This window comes from Molossus molossus, unplaced genomic scaffold, assembly GCF_014108415.1.
Source record: "Molossus molossus isolate mMolMol1 unplaced genomic scaffold, mMolMol1.p scaffold_m16_p_16, whole genome shotgun sequence".
NCBI classification, from domain to species: domain Eukaryota; kingdom Metazoa; phylum Chordata; class Mammalia; order Chiroptera; family Molossidae; genus Molossus; species Molossus molossus.
In genome coordinates this window covers 43607823-43633129 of record NW_023425351.1, presented here as the reverse complement: position 1 = coordinate 43633129, position 25307 = coordinate 43607823, and the positions used below count along the sequence as shown (strand labels likewise).

Genomic DNA, 25307 nt, shown 5'->3' with positions numbered 1-25307 from the left:
GGGAAATCTTCACAAAGAGAAATTTATGCCCTGCTTTTAGGCAGAAAGGGGGAGGGTAGAGAGTCCTTCCTGTTGATTATTAATTTTTTCAGCTCAAATAATTCTTATGTCAAACTGGCCTATTTGGGGGTGGCATATTCTGTTCGCTTTAGTATTTAAATTGCTTTTTTGGATATCTTTTAATGTTGACTTGAATGACCTGCTTCTACTTTAGCTGTCTGTTAACATCTCAACCTTCCCTTGGGATTCAGCACAAACATAAATAACATCCTTTCTGTAACTCTTAACCTCACCCTCTTCCCCATTCCCTGTAGCCCACTCCCGTTGACGAACAGCTCCCAGATCTGTGTTCTAATGGCACTCTATACATGTCTCTCATAGCACACAGCACATCCTAGTTGTTTCTCTTTCTCCTCTTCTCGATTGCAAGATCTTATTTTATTCATCTTCGTATCTTCAGGACTAACATAAGTAGTGTATTATACCTCTTAAGAAACACTTGCTGAATTGCATTGAGAATAAGGAGGCCTTGCACAGTTTCATTCTAATGATATTACTGTTGATGATGATGATAATAATAACAGTAACAAATACATCGTTTTTTGTTTGTTTGTTTGTTTGGTTGGTTGGTTGGTTTTGTTTTTTTATCCTTACCCGAGGACTTTTTTTTCCATTTTTTGTTCAGATAGAGTGGGTGGGAGAGAGAGGAAGAGAGAGAGAGAAACACCGACGTGAAAGGGACACGTGGAGTGGTTGCCACCCTCACGACCCAGCCAGGGCCGGGGACAAACTGCAACCGAGGTATGTGCCCTTAGCGGGAACCAAACCCGGGTCTCTCCGGACCATAGGTCAATGCTCTAACCGCTGAGCCAAACCGGCCAGGGCAAATACGTCGTTTTTAATGTGTACTGGGCACCACTCTAATTCTTACACATATTACATCATTTCATCCCTCAGCTACTGTATCAGGTAGGTTTTATTTTAAGTAGAGAACAGTAGTGGTCAATATTTATGGAGCTGAATTACTACTATATGTCATGAATCATCTCACTTAATCTCCAAAACCACTCTCATGAAGGATATTAATAATGACTTCCTTTTTACAAATAAGGAAGTTGATGTTTCAAGTATGTAAACTGCTCAAGATCACTATAAGAAGTGAACTGAGGATTTGAATCTCAGTAGGCAGCTAGAGCCCACATGCTTAATCATCATACCCATGATTTACAAATTTCAAGTGGAAATCCATGAAATCAATTTAGTGAGCTTCGATCAGCATTATTTTATGTTGAGACAGAACATACCATTAAAATTAATATTGTTTTGCAAAACTTTTATTTCGTGTATATGCAAATAGAAATTATAAAAATGTTTATTTACAGTCCTGACCAGTGTAGCTCTCGGCTGAGTGTCCTACTACGCTCTGAAAGGTCACCAGTTCAATCCCAGTCAGGACACATACCCAGGTTTCAGATCCAATCCTGTCCAGGTTCGTGCAGGGGGCAACCCAGTGGATGTTTCTCTCTCATCAATGTTTCTATCTCTTTCTCCCTCTCCCTTCCTCTCTCTGAAATGAATTAAAATATTTTTTTTAAAAATGTGTACATATAAATGCACATATTGCAAAGAAAAATGTATTTTGAGTCATTGTCAAAGATTTTTAAAAAATCACTGCCCTTAAACATATTGGGTGATAAATTTTAAAATAAGTAGCAGCAATGGATCTAATTCATTTGAAGTATTTTTAGCATTCCTGCCCTCTGGGAGTCTAGTCATGTATTGGACCTCTGCAGAAAAAGAGGATGCTCTGTCAGCTCACCTCCTGCTGACTTTAACCTGGGTATAGAATATAGATAATAGTTCGTCAGCATTGGATGGGATACAGCTGAGAAATGAGATCCTGGCTTTCACACCATACCAGCAGGGTCCAGTATGATAAATGTCTCCCATCACAAGGAAAACTTTAAGGGTGGAAGTTACAGGAAAGCAACATAAAGAATTTATAAATTATTGATGCTGCCCAGAATAGTATGGGTTGCCTTAGGAGAATTTTTCCAAAAAGCTGGGGGATCTTTGGTGGGAGAGAATTAATCATCTACTTGGATTAAAATAAATTACCTCAAATTAAAGTATCGTGCAACCCCTGAGATTTTATGATTTGAATAAAATATAGCGGAAAACATTAGAAACAAATTTCATTCTGAACACAGTTTTAACATTTCTCTGAGAATCATTTTTTAAAAATACCATTTTTTGGAAAGAGACACATATTTAAGACCACAAAATATTAATTATCAAGTTCTAAAATGCAAGTTATATAATACTTTATTTGTTCTCTTTAGAACTCTTCCACATCTGTTTTAATTTTTGTCTGATTAGAAAAACCTTTGTTCCTAGTTGTATTTAATTTCTTCTCCATCATCCTGATCCACATCCATTTCCTATATTTCCTACTTGGCTTATCGTAATACCTGCGATGAAAACACAAAAACCTATTTTTTTGCCCCTTACATTTTCCAGGTAAGCCTTCTTTCAAGCATCCACAGGGCCGAGCGCCCCCTGCCGCTGGAGGCCGAAAGGAAACGATATCCTCCAGCCATAGCAACGGTTTCTATGTACAACGCGGCGCGAGAGGGCCCAGGAACTGGCCGCAATCCCGGAGCTGTAGCCGACCCGCAACGGTCAGGGGACACTTTAGTACCCTATGAAATTGTACCCTATTCTCTGACTTTGGTCATCGTGAACCTCCACGTTGCCCCCGGGTTTGACTGCCCCCACTCTGCCCCCACTCCCTGACCAGGATGTTGCCCCCCGGGTTTGTTTCGCCGCCCCTCTCCCCCCCAGGATGTTCCTGCCACAGCGCACTCCCTCACTCAAGATCCACAGTGCATTTGCTCCTGTGTCCGCCTTTCACCCCGGCTCGGAGGGAAGGACTGCGATGGGGGGATGTAGTTCATTCCTGGAGGGCAGGCACTCACCTGGTTCTCAGACCCTGCGCCTTGCGGAGGACAAGGCTGCCGCAAACCTGAGAAGCTGCGCCCCAGGTGACGAGAAAGGGGCGTATTGCAATGCTTAAGCACCCAAGGACAAGGGGCTGATCCCCCGGGGCGGGGATTAGGCCCTCTGCGAGATGATTGGCTAGTCCCGGACCTGACATTCCACTGACTGGCATTACAGGCTCCAGCTTCACCAGGAAAGAGGGCTGTTATGGGAGAAATGAGGAGGGTTGGAGTGTGTGCGTTTCCTTTACTCTCCTTTTCAATTTGTTTCAGATCGGGTTAAAATTATACCACTCTCTTTGGATTGTTGGTATCTACTCCTACTAAATTACACAAACATTAAACGTTCAGGAAATCTATACTGCAACCTAGATTTACTTCCTCCCCTTTATACAGAAGAGTAAATAAAGACAAAGACAAGATTCCCCGTTTTCACGCATTCAACATTTTCTGAGTGCTGGTTAGGAGTCAGACACTGTACTGGGCGCTAAATACAAAAGTGAAGAAATACTACAATTCAGATAAAATAAAACGGTAAAGATTATTTACTGGGGAATTTTGTTTTACCATTTCAGTCTAGTTCAAATAGATAACAAATATGAAGCACCTGGTACAGTGTGTGGCACATAATAGTTCAATAAACGTTATTTCTCTCTCCCTTTTGCACTTAAATTACAGACCTACAATATATTAGCAGGCAATGATAGTGATAAAAATTCTAAATATGACTATATTTATATAATTATTTCCACTGCTGGCACTAGAGATTAAATTTATACATTTATAGACCCAAATTCAAACTTCAGAGTAATCCATAGGCTGTTTACTAAATTCTTTGTCTTGGGGAACAGGCAACAAAGATCACATGCCCCAGAATGTGTAAAGCCACTTCATACCTCATTCTAGCCAGCAAACATCATTCAAAATGATGTGTTAAGTCTAAAACCCTCAGCCTACTATAACTTCATGTTTTACTTCCAGCATAGGAAGAAATCCTTTAAATACTCAGGAAAAGAGATGTAATTCCATATGCCCTGTAATTTTCTTTTCCCTCATTTTTTTTTTTTGGTTATGATTATGTACAAATGTATTTATGATGAATGAACAAGCAAGATAAAAAGCAAGTTGAAGGAAAAAGACTGCGGAGGCAAATGAAAATTTCCACTATGGTTTTCATTGGGAGAAGACATTTCATCAAGAAACAAGGAAAGGTGTGTATGTGTATAAAGTATGGTCAGAAATTTAAAATATACCAGAAATGAAAAACCCAATAAACAAATTAGAAAGTAGTGATAAAGAAATCTTTAGAGCCCTGGCCGGTTTGGCTCAGCGATTAGAGCATCGGCCTGCGGTCCTGAGAGACCCGGGTTCGTTCCCGCTAAGGGCATGTACTCGGTTGCAGTCTGTCCCCGGCCCTGGTTGGTTGTGCGGGTGGCAGCCACTCGATGTGTCCCTTTCACATCGATGTTTCTCTCTCTCTCTGTTCCTCTCTCCCCCCCCCCCCCCACTCTACCTGAACAAAAAATGGAAAAATGTCCTCAGGTGAGGATAAAAAAAAAAAAAAAAAAAGAAATCTTTAGAGAACAGAAAACAAATGAAAGATGAGAAAGTTGTTTAATATTAGATTTTTTTTAAAAAAGATCTAGAGAAAAATGAAAGTTGAAAGTTATTAAATAATTCAAGAATATTTCACAAAATTGAAGAGCTTGGGTTTCCAGACTGAAAGTACCTAGTGACGGCCCAGCTAGTATGGCTCAGGGGTTGAAAATCGACCCATGCACCAAAGAGGCTGCATATTTGATTCCCGGTTAGGGCACATGCCCAGGTTGTGAGCCAAACCCCCAGTGGGGGCATGCAGGAGGCAGCCAATCGATGTTCTCTCTCATCAATGTTTCTTTCTCTCTCTTCCTCTCCCTTCTTCTCTAAAATCAATAAAGAAAAAAAAGTACCCGCCCTGGCCGGTTTGGCTCATCGGTTGGAGCGTTGGCCTGCGGACCAGAGAGTCCCGGGTTTGGTTCCCGTTAGGGGCACATACCAAAAAAAAAGAAAAAAAAAGTACCCAAGTGATCAAAAACAGTGGAAGAAAACTTTATACAGCCCTTCCGGTGTGGCTCAGTGGTTGAATGTTGACCCATGCACCAAGAGGTCACCATTTCAATTCCCAAGTCAGGACACATGCCCAGGTTGTGGGCCAGATCCCCAGTAGGGGCATGCAGGAGGTGGCCAATCAATGTTCTCTCTCACTGATGTTTCTCTCTCTCTCTCTCTCTCTCTCAAATCAATAAAGACAAAAAAATTTAAAAAAAAAGAAGAGAAAAGCAAAGGCACATACTGTAAAATTTCAGAACACTGGCAAAAATTCTAAATTTCCAGAGAGAAAATGGGTCATATACAAAGGATTAAGAATAAGAATGGTTTTGGACTTCTCAGCAATACTGAAAGCTAAAAGACAAAACAATCCTTCAAAATTCTGATGTTGGTGAACACCAGAAAAGTTCATTTCAGGCAGAGAGAAAAGCATGGGAAACGGGACAGGCAAGAAAGAAAAAAGGTCTCTTACCTGTTTAAGGAACTGCAAACATCTCCTTAGAACCAAAAGACAGAGAAGTGGGTTGGAGTGGTGACAGAGGTAAGAGTCATATTACCAAGGACTAAATATAGTATTCCCAATCATTTTGATTTTAGCAAAATGGGAAGCCACTAAGGATTTTCAGCAGGACAGTATCATGAAGTTTATATTTTTAAAAGAGCAATCTGAAGAGTATGGAGGACAGCAAAACCTGTAGCTGGGAGACTAATCCTAAGGCCAATAACAATCATGCATGGAAAACAGTAAAACTTAGAGTAATGGTAATAATAATTAACATAGGCTATTAGGCTGAGTTTTTATGAATTATTTTATTTTGCAACAAGCCTTTGAGATAGGTGCTATAATTTCATGCCCATCACACAAACAAAAGAAGTGAACCCTAGGAAATGATTAATAGATACTGAAATAGAATACTGTTTTTAAAATGAAATTGTGTGTATATAGTTGTATTCATAAAAGTAAGTACACTAATCAAAAGCTATACAACATTAACAGCAAATCCAAATGCGAAGATATTCTTCTGAATTCCATGTTTCACCGAGCGTCAAAAACCACCACTGTTTTAAGCTGAATTAAGGACAAAAAAATTATTTAAAAATTAAAGACTTAATACTTCCAAGTCACTTTCTCTTTATAATAAGCTAGTTATTTAATCTTAAATGCACAAAAGTATGGAATTCATCACTATGACAAGTGGAAATAATTTTTTTTTTAATTCCATTTTTATTAGCCATCTTGCCATGTTTCAAAAGATCAATGCACCAAAAAAACATTGAAGCAATGTTAAAGGTGATAACTTACTGATTTAAAAAGCACTGTGTTACTACACAACAATTTTTTCTGTCTTTCAACTAATTTGGAAGCCTCACTTTTTCCACTTGGTAGCATACTTACAATATTTGTATTTCTTCTATAATTCTATAATTTAGTTTACCCACAAACCCAAGCTCATGAATGAGTATTTAAATACCTGAGAAATAGTCTTATGAGAACCAAAATCAACTAGTATTAAGATTATATAGTACATGCTCAGCCAGTATGGCTCAGTGGTTGAGTGTCCATCCATGCACCAAGAGGTCGCTGGTTCGATTCCAGGTCAGGTCACATGCCCAGGTTTCAGGCTGGATACCCAGTGGGGGCATGCAGGAGGCAGCCAATCGATGTTCTCTTTAATCGATGTTTCTATCTCTCTCTCCCTTTCCCTTTCCCTCTCTCTCTAGAAAAAAAAAAAAAAAATTTATATGGTATATCACTATACACTGGTGATACTGGTCCATGAAAATGCTGATCATGTTTTTTGGGTAATTCAAAAGTTATTACCATTTTTACCAGAAATTAATCTTTGACTATCAACCCAAGAATTATTTTTAACTTCCTTCTACCTCTTTAGAAAGCATAATTAAAAGGATACATCTTTTAGTCCTTTTCTTGTACATTATTCTGTATCCACATTCTCTGCATCTGATTGGATCCCTGGATTTTATTTCACTTTCTGTGTGACATTCTAGAAAAGAAAACATATTAATTATCTAAAAAGAAAATATTACAGAAAGCAAATTATATTAACAATATTTTTCACCCAAATCACTAAAATATACTCAATCTCAAGGCTATGTTGTTATTGCCAATATATTGAGGGAGAAAGATAACAGTTTGGGCAAGGATTTCTATGGTTGCTAAAGTGTTCTGCTTTATAACTTTAAAGATGAGTGATTCGCCCTGACTTATTTGGCTCAGTGGTTAGAGCATCCGACGGGGAAGAGAGAGACCAGGGTTGGGTTCCTGCTAAGGGCACGTACCTCGGTTGCAGTTTGTCCCCAGCCCCACTCGATGTGTCTTTCTCACATGACGTTTCTCTCTCTCCCCTCTCTCCCTCCCACTCCATCTAAAGATAAATGAAAAATTTTCCTCGGGTGAGGATTTAAAAAAAAAAAAAGATGAGTGATTCATTTAAGCCAATGAGAAAATAAAACCCACCACGACTCCCATTGATTTTTAAATGGAGTAGAAGGGAGGAAAGGGGAGAGGGAGAAAGGGAGAGGAAGAAAAACACATCCATGTGAGAGACATGTGGACTGGTTGCCTCCCGTTCCAACATGACTGGGGCCAGGGATCCAACCCGCAACCCTTCAGTCCATGGGCCCACACTTTCACCGCTGAGCCAAAACAGGAGGGCGAAAACAACTCTTAAAAACCAGTAAAATAGTCTTACTTTATGTAAAGTGCTACTATTACCTCCACAGATATATATTATTGGCTGCTGCTCTGGGGGTTGGACGTCCTCCTGGGTGTCCATTGTTAGACCCTGAAATCAGATTCAAATACCGAATATTTCAAAGGGGCTCCTCACAAATCCAACCAGCCCTCATTTTTCTCAGAGAAAGTTAAAAAGGTCCCAATTTCAGCCCTGGCCGGTTTGGCTCAGCGGTTAGAGCATCGGCCTGCGGTCCGGAAAGACCCGGGTTCGGTTCCCGCTAAGGGCAGGTACTTCGGTTGCAGTTTGTCCCCGGCCCTGGTTGGTCGTGTGGGTGGCAGCCACTCGATGTGTCCCTTCACGTCGATGTTTCTCTCTCTCTCCCTTCCTCTCTCTCCCTCCCACTCTATCTGTACAAAAAGTGGAAAAATATCCTCGGGTGAGGATAAAAAAAAAAAAAAAAAAAAAAAAAAAAAAAAGGTCCCAATTTCTAATCTTTACTTTTTCAAACACTATGCATACGTTTTAAAGGAGGAAATAAACAACAACAACAACAAAACCCCCACAATGACTTGCGCACTTTCTCCCAAACTGGGCACAATAATAAATACTTCACACATGTGATTTCACTTATACATGTTACTTTATTACCATCTTTGCAACAGTCCTAGGAGGCATTACTCTCATTTTACAGATGAAGAAACCCAGGCTTAGAGAAGTTAACATGTGCAGGATTGTAAGGAGGCAGAAGAATTCAGAACTGACTGCAAAGCTCGCGTTCCCATGTAGCCCAGGTAAATGCACTATTTTTTCGAACTTTAGTAGGAGATACCCACCCCCAAATCCTAACCAGCCTAGTAGGAGATACCCACCCCCAAATCCTAACCAGCCTAGCACTCTACTCACGGAGTACCGACAAAGTCCTCGCTCTGCGATTCCAAACGGACAGCGGCTCGACGTTGTGCGGAAACCAACTTCCGGCGCCCGCCTGTGACGCATGGAGGCTCCGCCCTTTGCCGCTTCGCCCGGGCGGGGCCAAGTACCCGGATTTTGCACCGACCGAAAGGCGGGGTTTTTGCATTTGGGGCTGCGGGCAGAGAAGGTCCTGTGTCGCTCTCAGCCGTCTTCATTTTTCAGGAAAGCAGAGCGTTTGAACAGTTCCTCAAGTTTAACGAGGTTTGTTTTTCTGACCAATGAAGTCGGGAGAAAGTAACACTCTCCAGGAGGGTCGGAGGGTCGGAGGGAAACCGAAATGACAAACGCCCGGGCAGTTCCAGGCTGGCGGTTAACTCCGAGGAACACAGAAGAATCGTCTCCACCGCCGATTCTCACGTAGAAAAAGCACTTTTCAGATTGTTTTTCAAATCATTTGATATCTGTGCTGGGGCAGTGGAACAGCCACCGCGTCGGCTGCATAGTTTTGTGTTTGCTTTCCCACCTTTCTCTCGTAGACCCCGTCACCCCTCTCGCCCATTCCTTATCCCGTTTGCAGTAAACCTGGCCTGAGGGCGTGTTAATGTAAGAGTCATTTAAACCTGTAAAGAATTTTTGTGAGTTTGAGTCAAATTGTCAACAGCTGTCGAGAAGCAAACTCTTAATGGATTGAGATAACACTCTGGAGAATGGCAGTTTTATATCTTATGTATTATTATTAAAAGAGACAGTGGGTTACGTGACTGATCAGGGAGCTGGGAGAAAGCAAAGCAAGGAAACCTTGGGTTTGGATAAAAAGTAGTGATAGACACATACTTTTTTTTTTTTTTTTTTTTATAGAGGTGGGTATAGGATAGTTAATAGTCAACAATTAATAACAATGAGGGGATTTGTGGTCTTTGCAGAGCAGTGCCTGTGCTTTGAGGGGTTTGGAGAAAGGAAAATTATTTTGGCATTTCAAAGATATGGATGTAAAAAGACAATAGGGTGAAGATTGACCTTTGTCACTGCTTTTGATTAAAGTTTTAATTTCAGATTATTCTTTGAGGTGATTTTAGGTCTTGGAGTTTGTAAGGCCACCATGCAGGCCTCCTGAGCTTGTCAGGTTTAGTATGTGGTCCCTTTTCATCCACAGGCAAGTACATCAACTACTTCTACTTAAGCTAAGGGATTTTGGTAGTGGTAGCTGTCCACTGACCCTCTTTCAATCCCAGGTATTCCTGGCCAATAGAGTTGTGTTATGTTCTAAGGTTGAAATTTCAGTCACTATCAATTGGGTTCACAAGATTTGTTTGTTTCTTTCACAGCAGGTATTTTACTTAGAAGGAGGGAGAAGAAAATGAAGTTATTAAAACAGCCAGTTACCTTTGGGCATCATCTTTCATTTCCAAAAGGAGTTCCAACTGGTTGCACCTCCACAGACCAGTCTGAGAGATTTAACTTGATCTTCCCAGTCTTTCTGGCTGCCAATTTTTAAATATCCAAGGAAACACAGTGGAGTTTCCTGCCTTTTCCTCCACAGAGAAGCTAAAATAGAGCATAAATATTTTGACCATCAGGTCTCTTACAAAGTACCTCTCCTCTCAACCAAAGAGAAGAATATCCCAATAAAACTGCCAAAATAAGCTTTCCTACAAGAAGTATTAGATAAAAACTTTATTATAAGAGAAAGATGATGAAGTAATCCAGAAAATGTAACTTTAATCATTGCAAGTTTTCCTGGATTCTGGCTCTTCAGCTGAGGTATCGAGATGATTCTGGCACATAACACAGCCTATGGAAATCAGAATGAATGATACACAGAGAGTACAAGTGGGTCCTGAGCACTACTAAGGGGAGGGTAATGACAAGTGGTAGCAAGAAGATCCAAAATTTCAAGAAGAGTTCATGTTTGGTGCTAGTCCAGATCCAACACCCTCTTTCCTATTAGCAGGAACCAGTGTTTCAGGATTATAATGGCGCATGTTTAATGGAAGGTATTATCAGTGGTAACAGCTAACATTTCTTGATCACTTTGTGCCAGATTATTGCATTTCCCTCTCCTAATCAGGGTATTTGTTCTGCCATTTTGGATACTAATGCTTTTAACTCCTTAAAAAATGGTTATGGAGGTGCAACTTGCTATTTCCCCCCTGAATCTGTTTTCCCTTTTTATTTTTTATTAATTGATTTTAGAGAGAGAGGAAGGGAGAGAGAGAGAGGAAGAAAAACATGGATATGAGAGAGAAACATAGATTGGTTGCCTCCTGCACATGCCCAGCAACCTAGGTATCAAACCCGAGACCCTTCCATGCACAGGACAGTGCTCAAACCCGAGACCCTTCCATGCACAGGACAATGCTCAGCCAACGAAGCCACATTGGTCAGGGCTCCTTTTTTTTTTTTAATGTAATCATTTTAGTATATCTGCATAGCTTGAATGTCATGGTGATTTTTTAAAAAGTCTTCCATTAGGTTTAACTGAATGGTCTCAAAAAGAAGCATTAGATCTTGGGAAAACAGATGGGATTTAGAATTCTGATGTCACCCTGGCCCGTGTAGCCCAGTGGTTGAGCCTTGACCCATGCACCAAGAGGTCGCCAGTTTGATTCCTGGTCAGGGCATATATCCAGGTTGTGGGCCAAATCCCCAGTGGGGGACATGCAGGAGGTGGCCAATCCATGTTCTCTCTCATCGATGTTTCTATCTCTAAAATCAATAAAGAAAAGGAAAAAAGAATTCTGATATCGGTAACAGGATGACACCCAATCCAGAAAGAGAAGCAAAAAAGCCAAAGACTGGTGGTGGGGGAGTGGGGGGAGAAGGAAAATATAGCTCTATGGCTTACATATGGGGTATCTGAGTAAAGCCAGAACAAGCTAAGCTATGTAAGTAGGTGGCTTTTTGCCCTTTTTGGGAGGGGAGGGATAAAATTAATCTTCCTTGAATGATAGGAGTTATGATATGCTCTTTCACTCTTCAGCTGTAATAAAATAAAAATTAACTAGAGAAAGAGAAAAGGGAAATATTTAAATAGTGCTTGGGGTTGCGTGGTTTTATTTAGCCATAAGCAAAATTCCCTGCTCTGTTTACATTATCATGGGAGTGGGGAGCCACACTGAACACAATAAGTAGCTAATATGGTATTTTATTTTTATTTTTTATTCATTTACTTTTTAATTCTCACCCGAGGATATTTTTACATTTATCTTCAGACAGAGTGGGAGGGAAACATAGAAAGAGAGACATCCATTGGCTGCCACCTGCACAGTCCCAACCGGGGCCGGGGACGAACCGCAACCGAAGTACATGCCCTTGACCAGAATCAAAGCTGGGACTCTGGTCCGCAAGCTGACGCTGTAACCGCTGAGCCAAACCAGCCAGGGCTAATATGATATTTTAGAAGGTGGTGAATTAGAAAGAGAAAATTCAGCAGAGGACTGCAAATGCTGGGCAGGGATTTATTGGAAGAGTTAGAGAGGGCACTACTCACTCTACTTCAATGTGTGGAGGAGGCTACAGAGAGGTGCTCTCTCTGTTTTTTTAAGAGAAAGAAAGGGAGAGGGAGAGAGAGATAGAAACATCGATTGGCTACCTCCTGCATGCCCCCACTCGGGATTGGGCCCACAACCTGGGCATGTACCCTGACCAGGAATCAAACTGGCAACCTCTTGGTGAATGGGTCCACATTCAACCACTGAGCCGCCTTGGCTAGGAGAGGTGCTATCTTGAAGAATGTGTAATTCGCTAATTCCTTACTTTCAGTCCTACAGGTATCACAACAACCTCATACTGAATTAATCTTACTTTCTTTCAAACCTATACTCTTTACTTTCACACCCCATGTCCCCTGTGCAGTTAATTCTGCCAATTTAATATGTGAATCTAGGTTCTTCTCCACCCCCCCTTATCTTTCAGGGTAATGCAGTAGCTCACCTTTCTTCCTTCTGTCCTCCATTCTGTCATCAGAGTCTTTCTAAAATGCTATGTATTGCCTAGAGGATAAACTTCAGACCATTAAGTTAACATGCATGACTTGGCTTATTCCCCTTCTCAAGAGATTTTCACCTTTGCCTCAAACAAATCTTAGTTTCTAGCTATAACAAATCATTTAGTTTCTCTAATGCACTCAAATGTTTCAATTTTTCTGATCATGCATGTTTGTTTGTTTTTTATCCTCGACATTTTTCCATTTTTTGTTCAGATAGAGTGGGAGGGAGAGAGAGGAAGAGAGAGAGAGAGAGAGAGAAACAACGACGTGAAAGGGACACATCGAGTGCCTGCCACCCGCATGACCAACCAGGGCCGGGGACAAACCACAACCAAGGTATGCGCCCTTAGTGGGAACTGAACTCAGATCTCTCTGGACCGCAGGCCGACCCTCTAACCACTGAGACGAACGGGCCAGGGCCATGTTTTTTGTTTTTTTTAATCCTTCACCTGAGGATATGGTTTTTTTTTGTTTGTTTTTAGAGAAAGCAAGAGAGAGACGTGAGAGAGAAACACTGGGCTACCTCCATCCTGACCAGGAATCAAACCTGCAACCTTTTGGTGCACAGGATGATGCTCCAACCAACTGAGCCATCCGGCCAGGCACATTCTGTTTTGAGTTTGGAATCCTCTGTTAACTGCCTTTTTTTTTTTTTGAGAGAGGGAGGAAGGGAGAGAAAGTGAAAGAAACATTGATGTGAGAGAGAAACATTGATGGGTTGCCTCTGGTACTCACCCCTAGGTATATGAACCTGCAGCCTAGGTGTATGCCTTGACTGGGAATGGAACCCCTAACCTCCCAGTGCACTAGGCGATGTGCCAACCAACTGAGCCACACTGGCCAGGGCTTAACTAAGCCTTTTTTTTTTTTATCCTCACCTGAGGACATTTTTGCATTCGTCTTCAGATAGAATGGGAGGGAGAGAGGGAGGAAGAGAGAGAGAGAAACATCGATGTGAGACACATCCGACTGGTTGCCACCCACACAACCCCAACTGGGCAGAGGACAAACTGCGAGTGAGGTACATGCCCTTAGCGGGAACCAAACCTGGGTCTCTCTGGTCTGCGGGCCGAAGCGCTAACCGCTGAGCAAAACTGGCCAAGGCCTTACCTGCCTTTTATTTTATTTTTATTTTTTGGTATATGCTCCTAGCGGAAATGGAACCCAGGACTCTGATCTGTAGGCTGATGCTCCAACCGCTGAGCCAAACTGGCCAGGGCCTTAACTGACATTTAAATGGTCACTTGTTGCCCTGGGCGGTTTGGCTCAGCAGTTGGAGTGCCAGCCCGCGGACCAAAGAGTCACAGATTCGATTCTAGTCAAGGACACATACCTCGGTTGTGATTCCGTCCCCAGACCTGGTTGGGGTCATGCGGGAGGCAACCAATCGATGTGTCCCTCTCTCTCCCATCCTCTCTGTCTCTCTCTCCCTTCCTCCCTCTTTTTCTCTCTCCCTCTCTCCCTTTCTATCTGAAGATAAATGGAAAAAATATCCTCAGGTGAGGAATAAAATAAATAGTCACTTGTCCTTCAAAATCCACCTCACTTTATGAAGTTAGCTCTGCCCCCTCATCCACTGCTGTTCCTCTGTTATAGCACTTACACCAGTGTGCCGCTTAGGAACAGTAACTGCTTTACTAACTTCGGATTTCCAGGACCCCAACCAGTAACTGGTCACAGCTTAACAGTTGTTAGTGAATTTGATTTTAGATATATGTCATTTTGGATGACTAAGGGACAGTCATGGAGAAATGTCCAGTCAGAGGAGACTGGTGGCAGTTGCTACTGACTTAAAAGTAATGGCTCAAGCTTTGAAGGAGAACCGTGTAAGCACAGAAGGGTACCGCAGGGAAAATGCTGAGGCAGGGCACCCACTTAGGGAATAGGCAGAGGAAAAGCAGCCAGAAAAAGAAGACTAGAAAGAAGGATGAAACCTGGCATATAATAGGAGCCCAGTAAATGAGATAAAACATCCCTTTTTAGATGCCTAAAAACCAAGCATAATCCTGTCTAGAAACACATACTGTCACCAAGTTAGACCTTGTAGATCTTATCCTGGGTATACCTATACTTCTAACTAAAAAGGGCCATTCTGTATGTAACATGCTTTTTGATTCTCTCTGGAAACATTTTCTAGTGAATATTCCCCTACATTATTTTTAAGGTCATCTACTCTAGGACCTATTATTTTTTCTATATAATGCTCCCCAAAGTGAGGAGGAGGAGAGGAAGAGCAATGAAACTGTTGAAAAAATTAAGGAGTAAAGTATTTGCTAGTCTCATTCCTTACAAATATAATTACTGAGTCACATTTCTTTAATTCACTTGAATTCTTTATTTGAAATGTTAAGACTATTCAGAAGGGTGGGTTTCCCACAAATAGTTGAATTTAGTGCTATTGTACTTTAGTGCTATTAGAATCACAAGGTAATAAAATCATGTAAAAATGATGCTGCCAGACTTTTTTTTTTTTTATCAGGTGTAGTTCAAGAAAATATTTCTGCGTGGGCAGGAGAGGAAGAGACACCCCTGAGCGAAGGCTGGGGCCGGGTCGCGGGGCGGCCGATGGGGGCGCCGCGGAGCCGGAGGAAGGGGCGGGGCGGGGCGGGGCGGGCAGTTCAAACCGAAGGAGGGCAACGCGGCGGCCCCACGCGAACCTGGCGTGGAGGTTGCCATAGCCGATCTCCCTGGGGGCGAGGCCGTGGCTCCTCCCTGGCGCACCCGGCAGAGCTGCTGCGCTCTCCTCCCGCCCCGCGGCCCGGTCGGCGCGGCCCCTTAGTCTGCAGTGGGTGGGAGCAGGGGGCCCAAGTGTGGGCGGGCTAGCGGGCCTCTGGGCGTCCCCCGGCCCCGCGCCCCACTTTGTTTTCCAGGTCCTGGGACTAGAGAGGCGCCTCGAAGCCGTCCACATCGCTTGCTCCGCTCCAGGTGACACCCACCCATCCTCGGCCTGTCGGTGGCTTTCTGGGCCCGGAGCCCTGGCGGCCCCGCCTCGGGAAGGTCTCCAGCCTCCCCGCCGGCCTGGCCGTGGGAAGGTCGGGGAGGGACGCCGCGGTGAGACCGTTACCCGCCCGCGCACAGCACCCGGGGAGGCAAGACGGCGCCCCAGCTCACCCTGCGTTTCCAGAAACCCGAGTTTGGGAGTTGTCCTCACTTCTAACACTAGTTGGAGAAAACGAGGATATTAACATTCCTGTTGTCTGGGAAAGCTGAAGGAAATTCAATGTGATTTAGGGCTTTTCAAGTGTTAGAAATAATCCCTGCAACATGAACTTTCGTACCTTCATGTTAGCAGTCGCTGCTGCATGTTTCAGTTAGTTATTCACACTAAGCTTTTCTCTTTAAGTGGTATTTATTTGACATTAATTTTAAAGACAAAGTGAGAGATTTTCTTGTTTGGAAGCCTACATAACTTTGACACCTAAGAGCTCAAGATTTACTGATGGTAAGATTTTCCACTTCAACAGGTGAAGGAGATTATGCTTTAATAGAGTTTAAATAATAAGTATTTCTCTGATTTGACAAATGCTCCCCCCACCGAGCACTGTAAAGATAATTTTTCTTGACCCTTTATCAGGAGCCTGGAGTTAAAAACTGAATATCATATCGACGAGGCTTGTTTGATTCATCAGTGATCTGTTGAGTCAGTAAAATTAAGTAAGTCAATAGGGCATTCCATGATTTGGCAGGAATCATTTTAAAAATTAGTGTTGAAGAACCGAGTTTTTTTTCAGACCAATGTCTTAGGGTAGTAGAAAGATGAAGGTTTTGACAACAGAGATAGCACGTTTGAGGCAACTTCAAATGTGTAGGTGAACAGGAAAAAATTAGAAAGTGTGTGTGTGTGTGTGTGTGCTATAACAAGTAGCTTACAGCCCGGCCGGTGCGCCTCCGTGGTTGAGCATTGACCCATGCACCAAGAGGTTGCCGGTTGGATTCCGGGTGAGGGCACGTGCCCAGGTTGTGGGCCTGATCCCCAGAGAGGGGCATGCAGGAGGTGGCCAACTGATGTTCTCTGTCATCGATTTTCTGTCTATCCCTCCCTCTCCCTTCCTCTCTCTCACTAAAAATCAATAAAGAAAAAAACAAGTAGCCTAGGGTTTTTAAGGGGAGAGGATGCTATCTATATCCCCACTTTGTTTCTAAGGATTTGCCGGTTTCCCAAAGTCTAGCACGGTGAGACACCTAGTGGTGAAGTAGTAGAATTGTTACATTTGTTTTAAATTTTTAAAAAGATTCCCTGACCTAATTTTACCAAATGACGTGAGTGAAAATTGTTACTTAATAATGATTCCCAGGGAGGGGGAAACATTCATGGTTGGAGGTGAAATTTAAAACATATTCTATTTTATAAACTTAATATTTTGAAAACAAAAATTGTTTTCAAATAAAATACAAATTATAGAAAGCAAAAGTTGATAGTCTTGGCTGGTAAACATGTACAGAAGACAGCAGTGATTCTCAGGATCTGAGGGGATCTAGATCAGAAGTAAACGAGTAAAATTTACCAGAAAGGAATATATGTTGAAAAACACTTAGATACTTTGCCCAGTAATAATGATCTCCTAAGGATCATTATATCATAAAGAAACCATTTCGTTTTGTGGTTAGAGTAGCAATTTAAAAACAAAAACTTCATTCATTCAACTATTTAATTGATATAACTTAGGCATAAATAAATTACTTTCCCATTAATCCAAAATATATCTTCCAGGGTCTTTTAATACAGAAAAATCATATTTGGTCTGGAGAAAACTTTGAAAGATTGACAGGTGTCTTAGTATCCTTTGAATAATCTGGAAAAATATCAGAAACAGTGACAGCTTTCTTATCTTTCTTTGAGTTAAGATTTAATTTGAATTTCTAAAAAGAAGGAATGCAATGATACTGTTGAAAAAATTAAGGAGTAAAGTATTTGCTAGTCTCATTCCTTACAAATATAATTATTGAGTCACATTTCTTCTTTAAGTAATTTACTTGACTTCTTTATTTGGAATGTTAAGACTATTCAGAAGGGTGGGTTTCCCACAAATAGTTGAATTTAGTGCTATTGTACTTTAGTGCTATAAGAATCACAAGGTAATAAAATCATGTAAAAATGATGCTGCCAGACTTTTTTTTATCAGGTGTAGTTCAAGAAAATATTTCTGCACGGTGCTTAGATTATGCTTAGTCCAGTTAAGAAAAAAAGTAACATTTTTATTGTCATAAAATTTCCATTATTATCTGTACTCATAATGAATAATATATTTTGGTGTAAGCTGTCAGGCTACTCATTTCAAAGGAAGAATAAAATTTGTTTTCACTTTTTAGAAACAGATATTGAAGATGTCAGAAAGGAACTCAGGTCAGGCTGGAACTGGAGCAGGAAATGAGGTGGACTCTCCTACTATCAATTTCAAGTACTCCAACTTCAGAGATTTTTGTTCCATATCTTCATCTCAAGATAGTGGCTACAGTGAGTTGTTAAAATCTTGCAGCTTTGATAATACAGATAAGGAATTTCTTGGAAAGATGGAAAAATGTTCAACATTAAACTGTGAACATCCTGAAACTTCAAGTCTGGGCTTAACACAGCCTTTAGAGACTCCTACTAAAAAAAAGAGATTTGTATTCCCTAGGAAAGAAATGGATAAAACCCCAGAACTTTTTGAAACTCCTAAACTCAGTGGAAAAAGACGTTTACTGCGCAGAAGGCTGGATGTATCTTTCTCTCTTTTAAAGGGAGACTTTGAATCACAAAATAGTTCTGTAGAAAGTAATATAAGCCAAGTTCTCAACCTAGCAAAAAACATTACAAGCAGTGCTTCATGTTTGTCAAGGCAAAATACTTTTAATACTTTAGTTACTAGCACTTTGAAAACAGAAGAAGTGACTTCCAGCAGTCAAAAATTGAGACTTAATTTTTCTCAACAGAAGACGTCCACAGTTGATGACTCCAAAGATGACTGTAGCCTGTTTGAAGTTGAATGTATATCTCCAATTCAAGGCAATGATTTTAAAGACTCTATCACCCTTAACTTTAGTGATAGTAGTCTATGTGTTAATGATGAGAATACATATCCTGAACTTCTGGGCCCCTCTGATAGTGGAACAACTTGTGAAACAGATGAGGACATATTTGTGACTCCAATAAGTAACCTTGTAGCAAACATTAAATTTAAGGCAAGTCAAAGGCTTTCTCCTTCAACTGAAGTGAGAGCCAATATTTCAACCCCTGAAGACAGTGGTTTTAACTCACTTTGCTTGGATAAATCAGAAGATTCCCTCTCTGACCAGGAGAGTTTGTTTCAAGAACTACTTCAGAAACATAAGGGAACTCTCAAAGTGAGGGACACCATAAGGTCAAGACGTCTTGGAAGGTTGAGAAGACTGTCCACCCTTCGGGAGCAAGGCTCACAATCTGAGACAGAAGAGGAAAACCAGATTTTCCACTCTGACTCTGAAACAACACCAGCAGCTATTTCAGACATCTCAGAGAGTCAGCCCAGCAGCAACAGTTCAAGTGGGGATTTGATTTCAGGCTTTAAGAATTTATCAAACACTCCAGCCTTACAATTAGTGCATGAGCTCTTTATGAAAAACAAAAGGAAAAGATTCCACCAAACTGGTGCATGTGAATTCTTAGAAGAAAGGGACGAGGGGAAAATAGCTGTACTACAGTGTGTACTGGCAGGACTGATTGGCAAGAAAATGGGTATAGAGAAACTGGACATCTTAACTGAATTAAAATATAGAAATTTAAAGCATATTCTTGCAGTTGTTTTAGATTCCTTGACTACAGAAAGCCTATGCAGGTAAGAAATAAAATTTTCTTCTGGAGTAAAACAGACTTTTATCATTTTTTTAAGTTGCAAAGCTTTTTATAAGCTGAATAGGTCTATTTTCCTGATAAAGCTTACCAGTATAGTTTTTTTTCTTCTCCATTTAAAAGCCTGTTTTAGAAGCAACAATATAGTCTTCAGGATAAAATTCATGTCCCTGTCATTTGGTAGGAGAATTTATAAAAGTTGAACTTTAGATTTTCAAAATGGCAAACTTTGTTCCATGAGAGTTATTTAATGATTTATTTAATAATTTACATCCTGTTGTCAGATTGCAAATTGTAGTTATGATACTTGGTAAGAAATAATGTAAAGCATTATGGTGACTAAGAAATGACAGCATACAAAGGATACCATTTAGTTTTTTAAGTTCTAGAATCCAAGAACAATGGTTAGCTTTTATTTTAGGATCTGCTCTTTCCAGAGACCAAGGGAATGTGGATTATTTCATTTTAATTAACACAATAATGGAAATTAATTATTTTTGAGAATTCCAAGGAATTAGAGACAAGAATTTGTGATCACAGAGATTTCAGTGTACTGAGTGCTTGTTACATGATTAAAGAGAAACCAAGACACTTAGGAGTATTGAGGGTGGGAACTAGGGTTACAAAGACTAAAGTGAGACTTCATACTGGCAATTTTGGGGAGTCACAGGACTATCAGAAGCAAGACCCTTGGTAATGTCATAACTAGGAAGGCAGGAAGGCATGTGGAACAGGATTTCTGCAAAATGATGGTTGGGGGAGGACATGCAGGAGAGTTAGTGAGCCTCTGTTTCTTTTTTCTTTTGCATTTATCTTCACATAGAGCAGGAGGGAGAGGAGGGAAGAGAGAAACATCAATGTGAGAGAGAGGGGAGAGACATCAACTGGCTGCCACCCACACGGCCCCAACTGGGGTCGAGGACAAACTGCAACCTAGGTATGTGCCCTTAGCGGGAACTGAACCTGGGACTCTCTGGTCCGCAGGCCGATGTTCTAACTGCTGAGCCAAACCGGCCAGGGCAGTGAGCCTCTTTTTCAATAGTGAGTTTGGTTCATATAGTACTTGCTGTTTTTATGGCCACACTACTTCTATTAGAGCCCTTCTTCACCTTTCTCCCATAAATGACTTGTAGGCCATTATAGAGAACTGTAATATTTCATAGCTGGAAATCAGAGAGATCTAGTCCAATCCTGTATTTTGAAGATAAGGAAACTGAACTCCAGAGAAGCTAAGTGATCGGTCAATAGTCACTAAAGGAGACAAGAATAGATCTAGATCTACAGCTGAGCTTTCTGATTTCTAATCAGGAATTTCCCTACAAACTTACTAAGGTGTAAAGCCTTTCCAGATAGATTTGATCAGGAATGTACTTGGTCTAACCGAAGTAGGATAATAAACAGATTAGTGCACTTATATGCATACATTTTTTAATTTTTTAATCCTCACCCGAGGACACCTTTCCATATTTTGTTCAGATAGAGTGGGAGGGAGAGAGAGAGAGAGAAACATCGACGTAAGAGGGACACGTCGAGTGGTTGCCACCCGCACGACCCAACCAGGGACGGGGACAAACTGCAACCGAGGCACATGTCCCTAGCGGGAACCAAACCCGGGTCTCTGGACCATAGGCCGATGCTCCAACCACTGAGCTAAACCGGCCAGGGCTGCATACACTTTTTAAAAATATTCAAATGAGATAAATTATTTGTTTAAAAATTAAGAGATGGCTGAGATATAGAAATTTTATTTTTATATGCTGGAGTACTTGGATACTGATCAGTTAAAATAAAAACTTAAGTGATGTGTTTGGTTGCTCATTTGTGGGAGTAGTTGATATTCAATCATATTTCAATAATTACCTCTCCTGCCCAGCCCTCCAAATGTATAATATTTGTACTGAAGAAGGCATGTATAATGTTAGCAGTGCTCATTCTTGATAATTTGAGATTATGGTTAGTTGAAATTGTGGCAAATACCCAATATATAGTTCATTTCTTCCCAGTTAATGGTAACTTTCTGCCTGTTCCTTTTCATCAGCCTGCTATAAAATAACATGCATCAGTTTTAGGGAGAGTCAATGGCAACTGAAGCAGCCATGGTAGCTGGAAGAATAGTCGTGTTGACAACTCAGGTATTAACCTGGGCTTCCTTAACCTGTGACTTTGTTTTTCAACTGTCATTGAGTAAATAGTTAAATTAGTGTAATAAAAAAAACCAGATTAACAGTTGAAGGATTACCTTTTCTTTAATAGTTAGTATATTCAAGGTTATTGATAAATAAGCAATCACTGGACAAAAATTTTTTTCTTTAGCTGCTTCATTCTTACAAACTTTGATTTATAAGAAACTTTGTGTTTCTTATAATAATAAGAAATTCAAATAATAGTACTTATTAATTGACACTTAGTACTTCTAATGAAGGATTGATTGTCCTTGTTTGTTTAATTAAAATGACAGATTTGTTAAATACATGTATAGGATAAATTGATAACAAAAAAACACAGCCCTGGCCGGTTTGGCTCAGCAGTTGGAGCATCGGCCTGCGGTCTGAAGAGACCCGGGTTCTGTTCCCACTGAGGGCACGTGCCTCTGTTGCAGTTTGTCCCTGGCCCTGGTTGGGTCGTGTGGGTGGCAGCCACTCGATGTGTCCCTTTTACATCAATGTTTCTCTCTCTCTCTCCCCCTCCCATTCTATCTGAACAAAATATCGAAGTATGTCCTCTGGTAAGGATACACACACACACACACACACACATACACACAACCCTCTTACGCTGTCGATGATGATCATTTGCTGTAAGTCATGTTCCAAATTTTCAATCTAAGTGTCACATTTGAAGTTAAATCCTCATAATCAGTCTCTTGTGGACTCATCTTGGCTTTATGTAAAACTGTTTTTCCCTTAACTATTTATAAGATAATCTATCAACATAATGTTGGCATATATTTAATATTTTAATAGGATTTCTTTCATATCGTGAAACAGTTGGTACGTGCCCCTAGCAGGAACTGAACCCGGGACTCTCTGGTTCTCAGGCCGACTCTCCAACCGTTGAGCCAAACCAGCCAGGGCTAATGTAAATTTTTAGGTTTAAATTTACTGTCCAAAATCTTTAAAATCATTTTCTTATTAATTTCCCTATGCAGACAATGGTAATATTGTGGGATGTATACAGTATAAGGATTGATCTTTTTGTTACAGTGTTTGGAAAGTGAGCAGAGATTGGCGTGAAATTATTGTACAAGATAAAAAAGCAAATGAGAGGAGAAAATTTTATATCACACAACTAAAAACATATTCTGAGGTAATGTATATAATACTTTTCTAAAATATAAGCATCTATTAATCCCACAGTCTAAACTCTTACTTTCCCCAAATTCCATTTCCTTCTGGACTGTAAGTGGAGTAAACTCTTGTTAGGTTTTGTTGTTGTTTAAATGTATGTGCTGTTAGCAATATTTGAATACCAATGATATGCTGGATCCTATTCATAATTAGATATTCTTATAGCATTTTTTTTTCAGTCTTTTTAGTGGATATTATGTGCTAGTTGCTTAGATTACAGTAGTGAACATTTCTGACATGGTTCCTGCCCTCTTGGAGTTCATGCCTTGTGAGTGATACAGGAAGGGTTAGAGTTAATTCTATCAGAACATTTAAAAGGAATGTTTGATACTTGGGGATCAAGAGAAGGCTTTTCAGAAAAAATGCATCTCAGCTGTGACCTGAATGATCAATTAGCAGTTAGCCAGGTGAAGACAGAATAGTGTTTCAGCAGAGGGAATAACATATGAAGGCCTGGAGGTGAGTGAGCATGGCAGATTATGACTAGTAAAGCATCATAAACTTGTACGCCTTTGGAGATTTGAGGTCTAGCTTTGAAGCTACAAGAAAAGTCCTACGGATGCTACCTGCTGTAATAGGTATCTGATAACTTGGGCACCCATATTTCTTTCTTTCTTTCTTTTTAATTTCTTTTTCTCTTTATTGATTTTTAGAGAGAGAGGAAGGGAGAGGGAGAGAGAGATAGAAACATTGATGAGAGAGAACATCGATTGGCTGCCTCCTGCAGGCCCCGCTCCCTAGCTGGGGATAGGGCTCACAACCTGGCATGTGCCCTGACTGGGAATTGAACAGGCAAGCTCTTAGTACATGGGTCCATGCTCAACCACTGAGCCACACCAGCCAGGCTCGAGCACCCATATTTCTTATATGTTCGACTTTTAGACCGTTCTTAGGCACCAACACCAAAAGAAACTGAGAGTTCATCCCTTTATTCTTGCCCAAGTAAAAAGTATTTAATAACATATTTTTTTAATTTATTTTAAAAAAGATTATCTTTATTTGTTTAAATATACTTTGACTGATTTTAGAGAGAGGAAGAGAGAGGGAGAGAGAGATAGAAACATCGATGAGAGAGAAACATCAACATCGATTGGCTGCCTCCTGCACACCCCATGCTGGGGATGGAGCCCACAACCTGGGCATGTGCCCTGACCAGGAATCAAACCAGCAACCTATTGGTCCAGGGGTCGACGCTCAACCACTGAGCCACACTGGCTGGACTTAATAACATATTAAAGGAAATTTCCAATTTGATTAAATTTGATTAAATATAATAACACTGGCTGGACTTAATAACACATTAAAGGAAATTTCCAATTTGATTAAATATAATAACTGAAATGAAGTGTGGCATAAAACAAACAAGAACACCCAGATACAGATTGGTGGGTTTCTCATTACAGTGAAATATTAGGGACTGCTGTTAACTAACACACCAACTTTTTATTTTACTTTGAAGAATCAAAGTTTTACCTTCCTGCTTGTAATGACTTGCCTTACAAATATTCACAGCTCCTGGCAACTTATGGCTACAGCTGCTGGATTTGGGAGCTTATAATAATGAAGATATTTATTGCCTTGCTAATATATCTTTCTAGAGTGCTGCCTTACCTGCTAACGACAGACTTAAAACACAGTTTTTGAAGCCAGCACCTGTTAATAGTAAACTTTCAGCCTCATGTACTCCTTACATCTTATAAGGAAGAAACCTGTAATTGTGTTTGGCAACCTTTTAGGTAATTCTAAATAAAATATTCTGTCTTCATAGCATAGCCACCACTTTTTTAAATGTTGGTTTCTTAAGGGACTATACCTTTTCCCCCTTACTTGGACTTGTTTTCCTTATTTTGGTTTGCTTTACAATTTTTTTTTTTTTCAAAGTAAAACAAATACATGATGATAGTCAAATTGGATGATGAGGCTTATAACAAAACACATCCTCTTGCCCTATGCCTTCCCACTCTTGATTCTTGTGCCATCAAGGCAATCACTTTCAACTCTTTAGTTGTTCCTTCTGATATTTACATTTCTAAATAGAATGCCTTTACTGCTGTTTTTTGGCATTTTTGCTACAGAGATTGTTTGTTCTCTAACCTCTCACCACTACTACCCCTACCTATCTACCCACCTCTCTCTGAATGCCTTTCTCCTATCTTAATGAATATAACTACACCATTTGGGAGTAAATCAGAATTAGGTGCTGACATTACAAAGACTTGAGATTATTATGACTTTTTGACAGTTGTAATATGCAGTACACTATGATTAGATTTTTTTCTTATATAACTTGTTTTTCCCCAGAGTTAATAATTGCCCAGCTTTTTCTTTTTTGCTTAGTGTTTCTCTGTACAGGTCCCTGATTCATCTCCTATTATCCATCAGAACTGGAAATCTCCTCTCTGTAAGTCCAAACATACCAGGTATTCTGCCTGTTCCTTCTTTTCCTCCGAGACATCCTTCCTGGTG

At 40.6% G+C, this 25307-nt stretch overlaps 3 protein-coding genes across 4 annotated transcripts in view; 1 reads left to right on the top strand and 2 right to left on the bottom strand.

Moving 5' to 3' along the window:
- Nucleotides 1–3198, bottom strand: part of SPAG1 (sperm associated antigen 1) — a 93670-nt gene extending 90472 nt beyond the window's left edge. Inside the window, exon 1 of the mRNA XM_036264044.1 lies at nt 2979–3198. The gene's annotated coding sequence lies outside the window, so the exon portion shown is untranslated. The remainder of the gene's footprint in view (nt 1–2978) is intronic.
- A 2689-nt stretch (nt 3199–5887) lies between these two features.
- On the bottom strand, nt 5888–8783 carry POLR2K (RNA polymerase II, I and III subunit K). 2 transcript variants are annotated; one of them, XM_036264142.1, is made up of 4 exons: nt 8697–8758; nt 7825–7894; nt 7001–7093; nt 5888–6146 (listed from the first exon to the last, which is right to left on the bottom strand). In XM_036264142.1, exons 2-4 carry the CDS (start codon nt 7883–7885, stop codon nt 6124–6126), a joined length of 177 nt encoding a protein of 58 aa, XP_036120035.1. In that variant the 5' UTR covers nt 7886–7894; nt 8697–8758; the 3' UTR covers nt 5888–6123. The 2 variants fall into 2 exon arrangements, with proteins under 2 accessions (XP_036120035.1, XP_036120034.1); XM_036264141.1 differs by having other exon boundaries at nt 5889–6146; nt 8690–8783.
- A 7475-nt stretch (nt 8784–16258) lies between these two features.
- The window catches only part of FBXO43 (F-box protein 43), a 47742-nt gene continuing 38693 nt past the window's right edge, over nt 16259–25307 (top strand). The window contains 5 exon segments of the mRNA XM_036263835.1: nt 16259–16340; nt 17997–19480; nt 22698–22800; nt 25179–25197; nt 25200–25261. Of these exon segments, the coding sequence (XP_036119728.1) occupies nt 18012–19480; nt 22698–22800; nt 25179–25197; nt 25200–25261 (1653 nt within the window). The 5' untranslated portion in view covers nt 16259–16340; nt 17997–18011.

Coding starts and splice junctions, on each gene's coding strand:
- POLR2K (XM_036264141.1), bottom strand. CDS start 8,782: ATGCGTCACAGGCGGGCGCCGGAAGTTGGTTTCCGCACAACGTCGAGC. Junction 7,895..8,689: donor GAGGACTTTGTCGGTACTCC/GTGAGTAGAGTG, acceptor ATCTGATTTCAG/GGTCTAACAATGGACACCCA. Junction 6,147..7,000: donor CAAGAAAAGGACTAAAAGAT/GTATCCTTTTAA, acceptor AGCTTAAAACAG/TGGTGGTTTTTGACGCTCGG.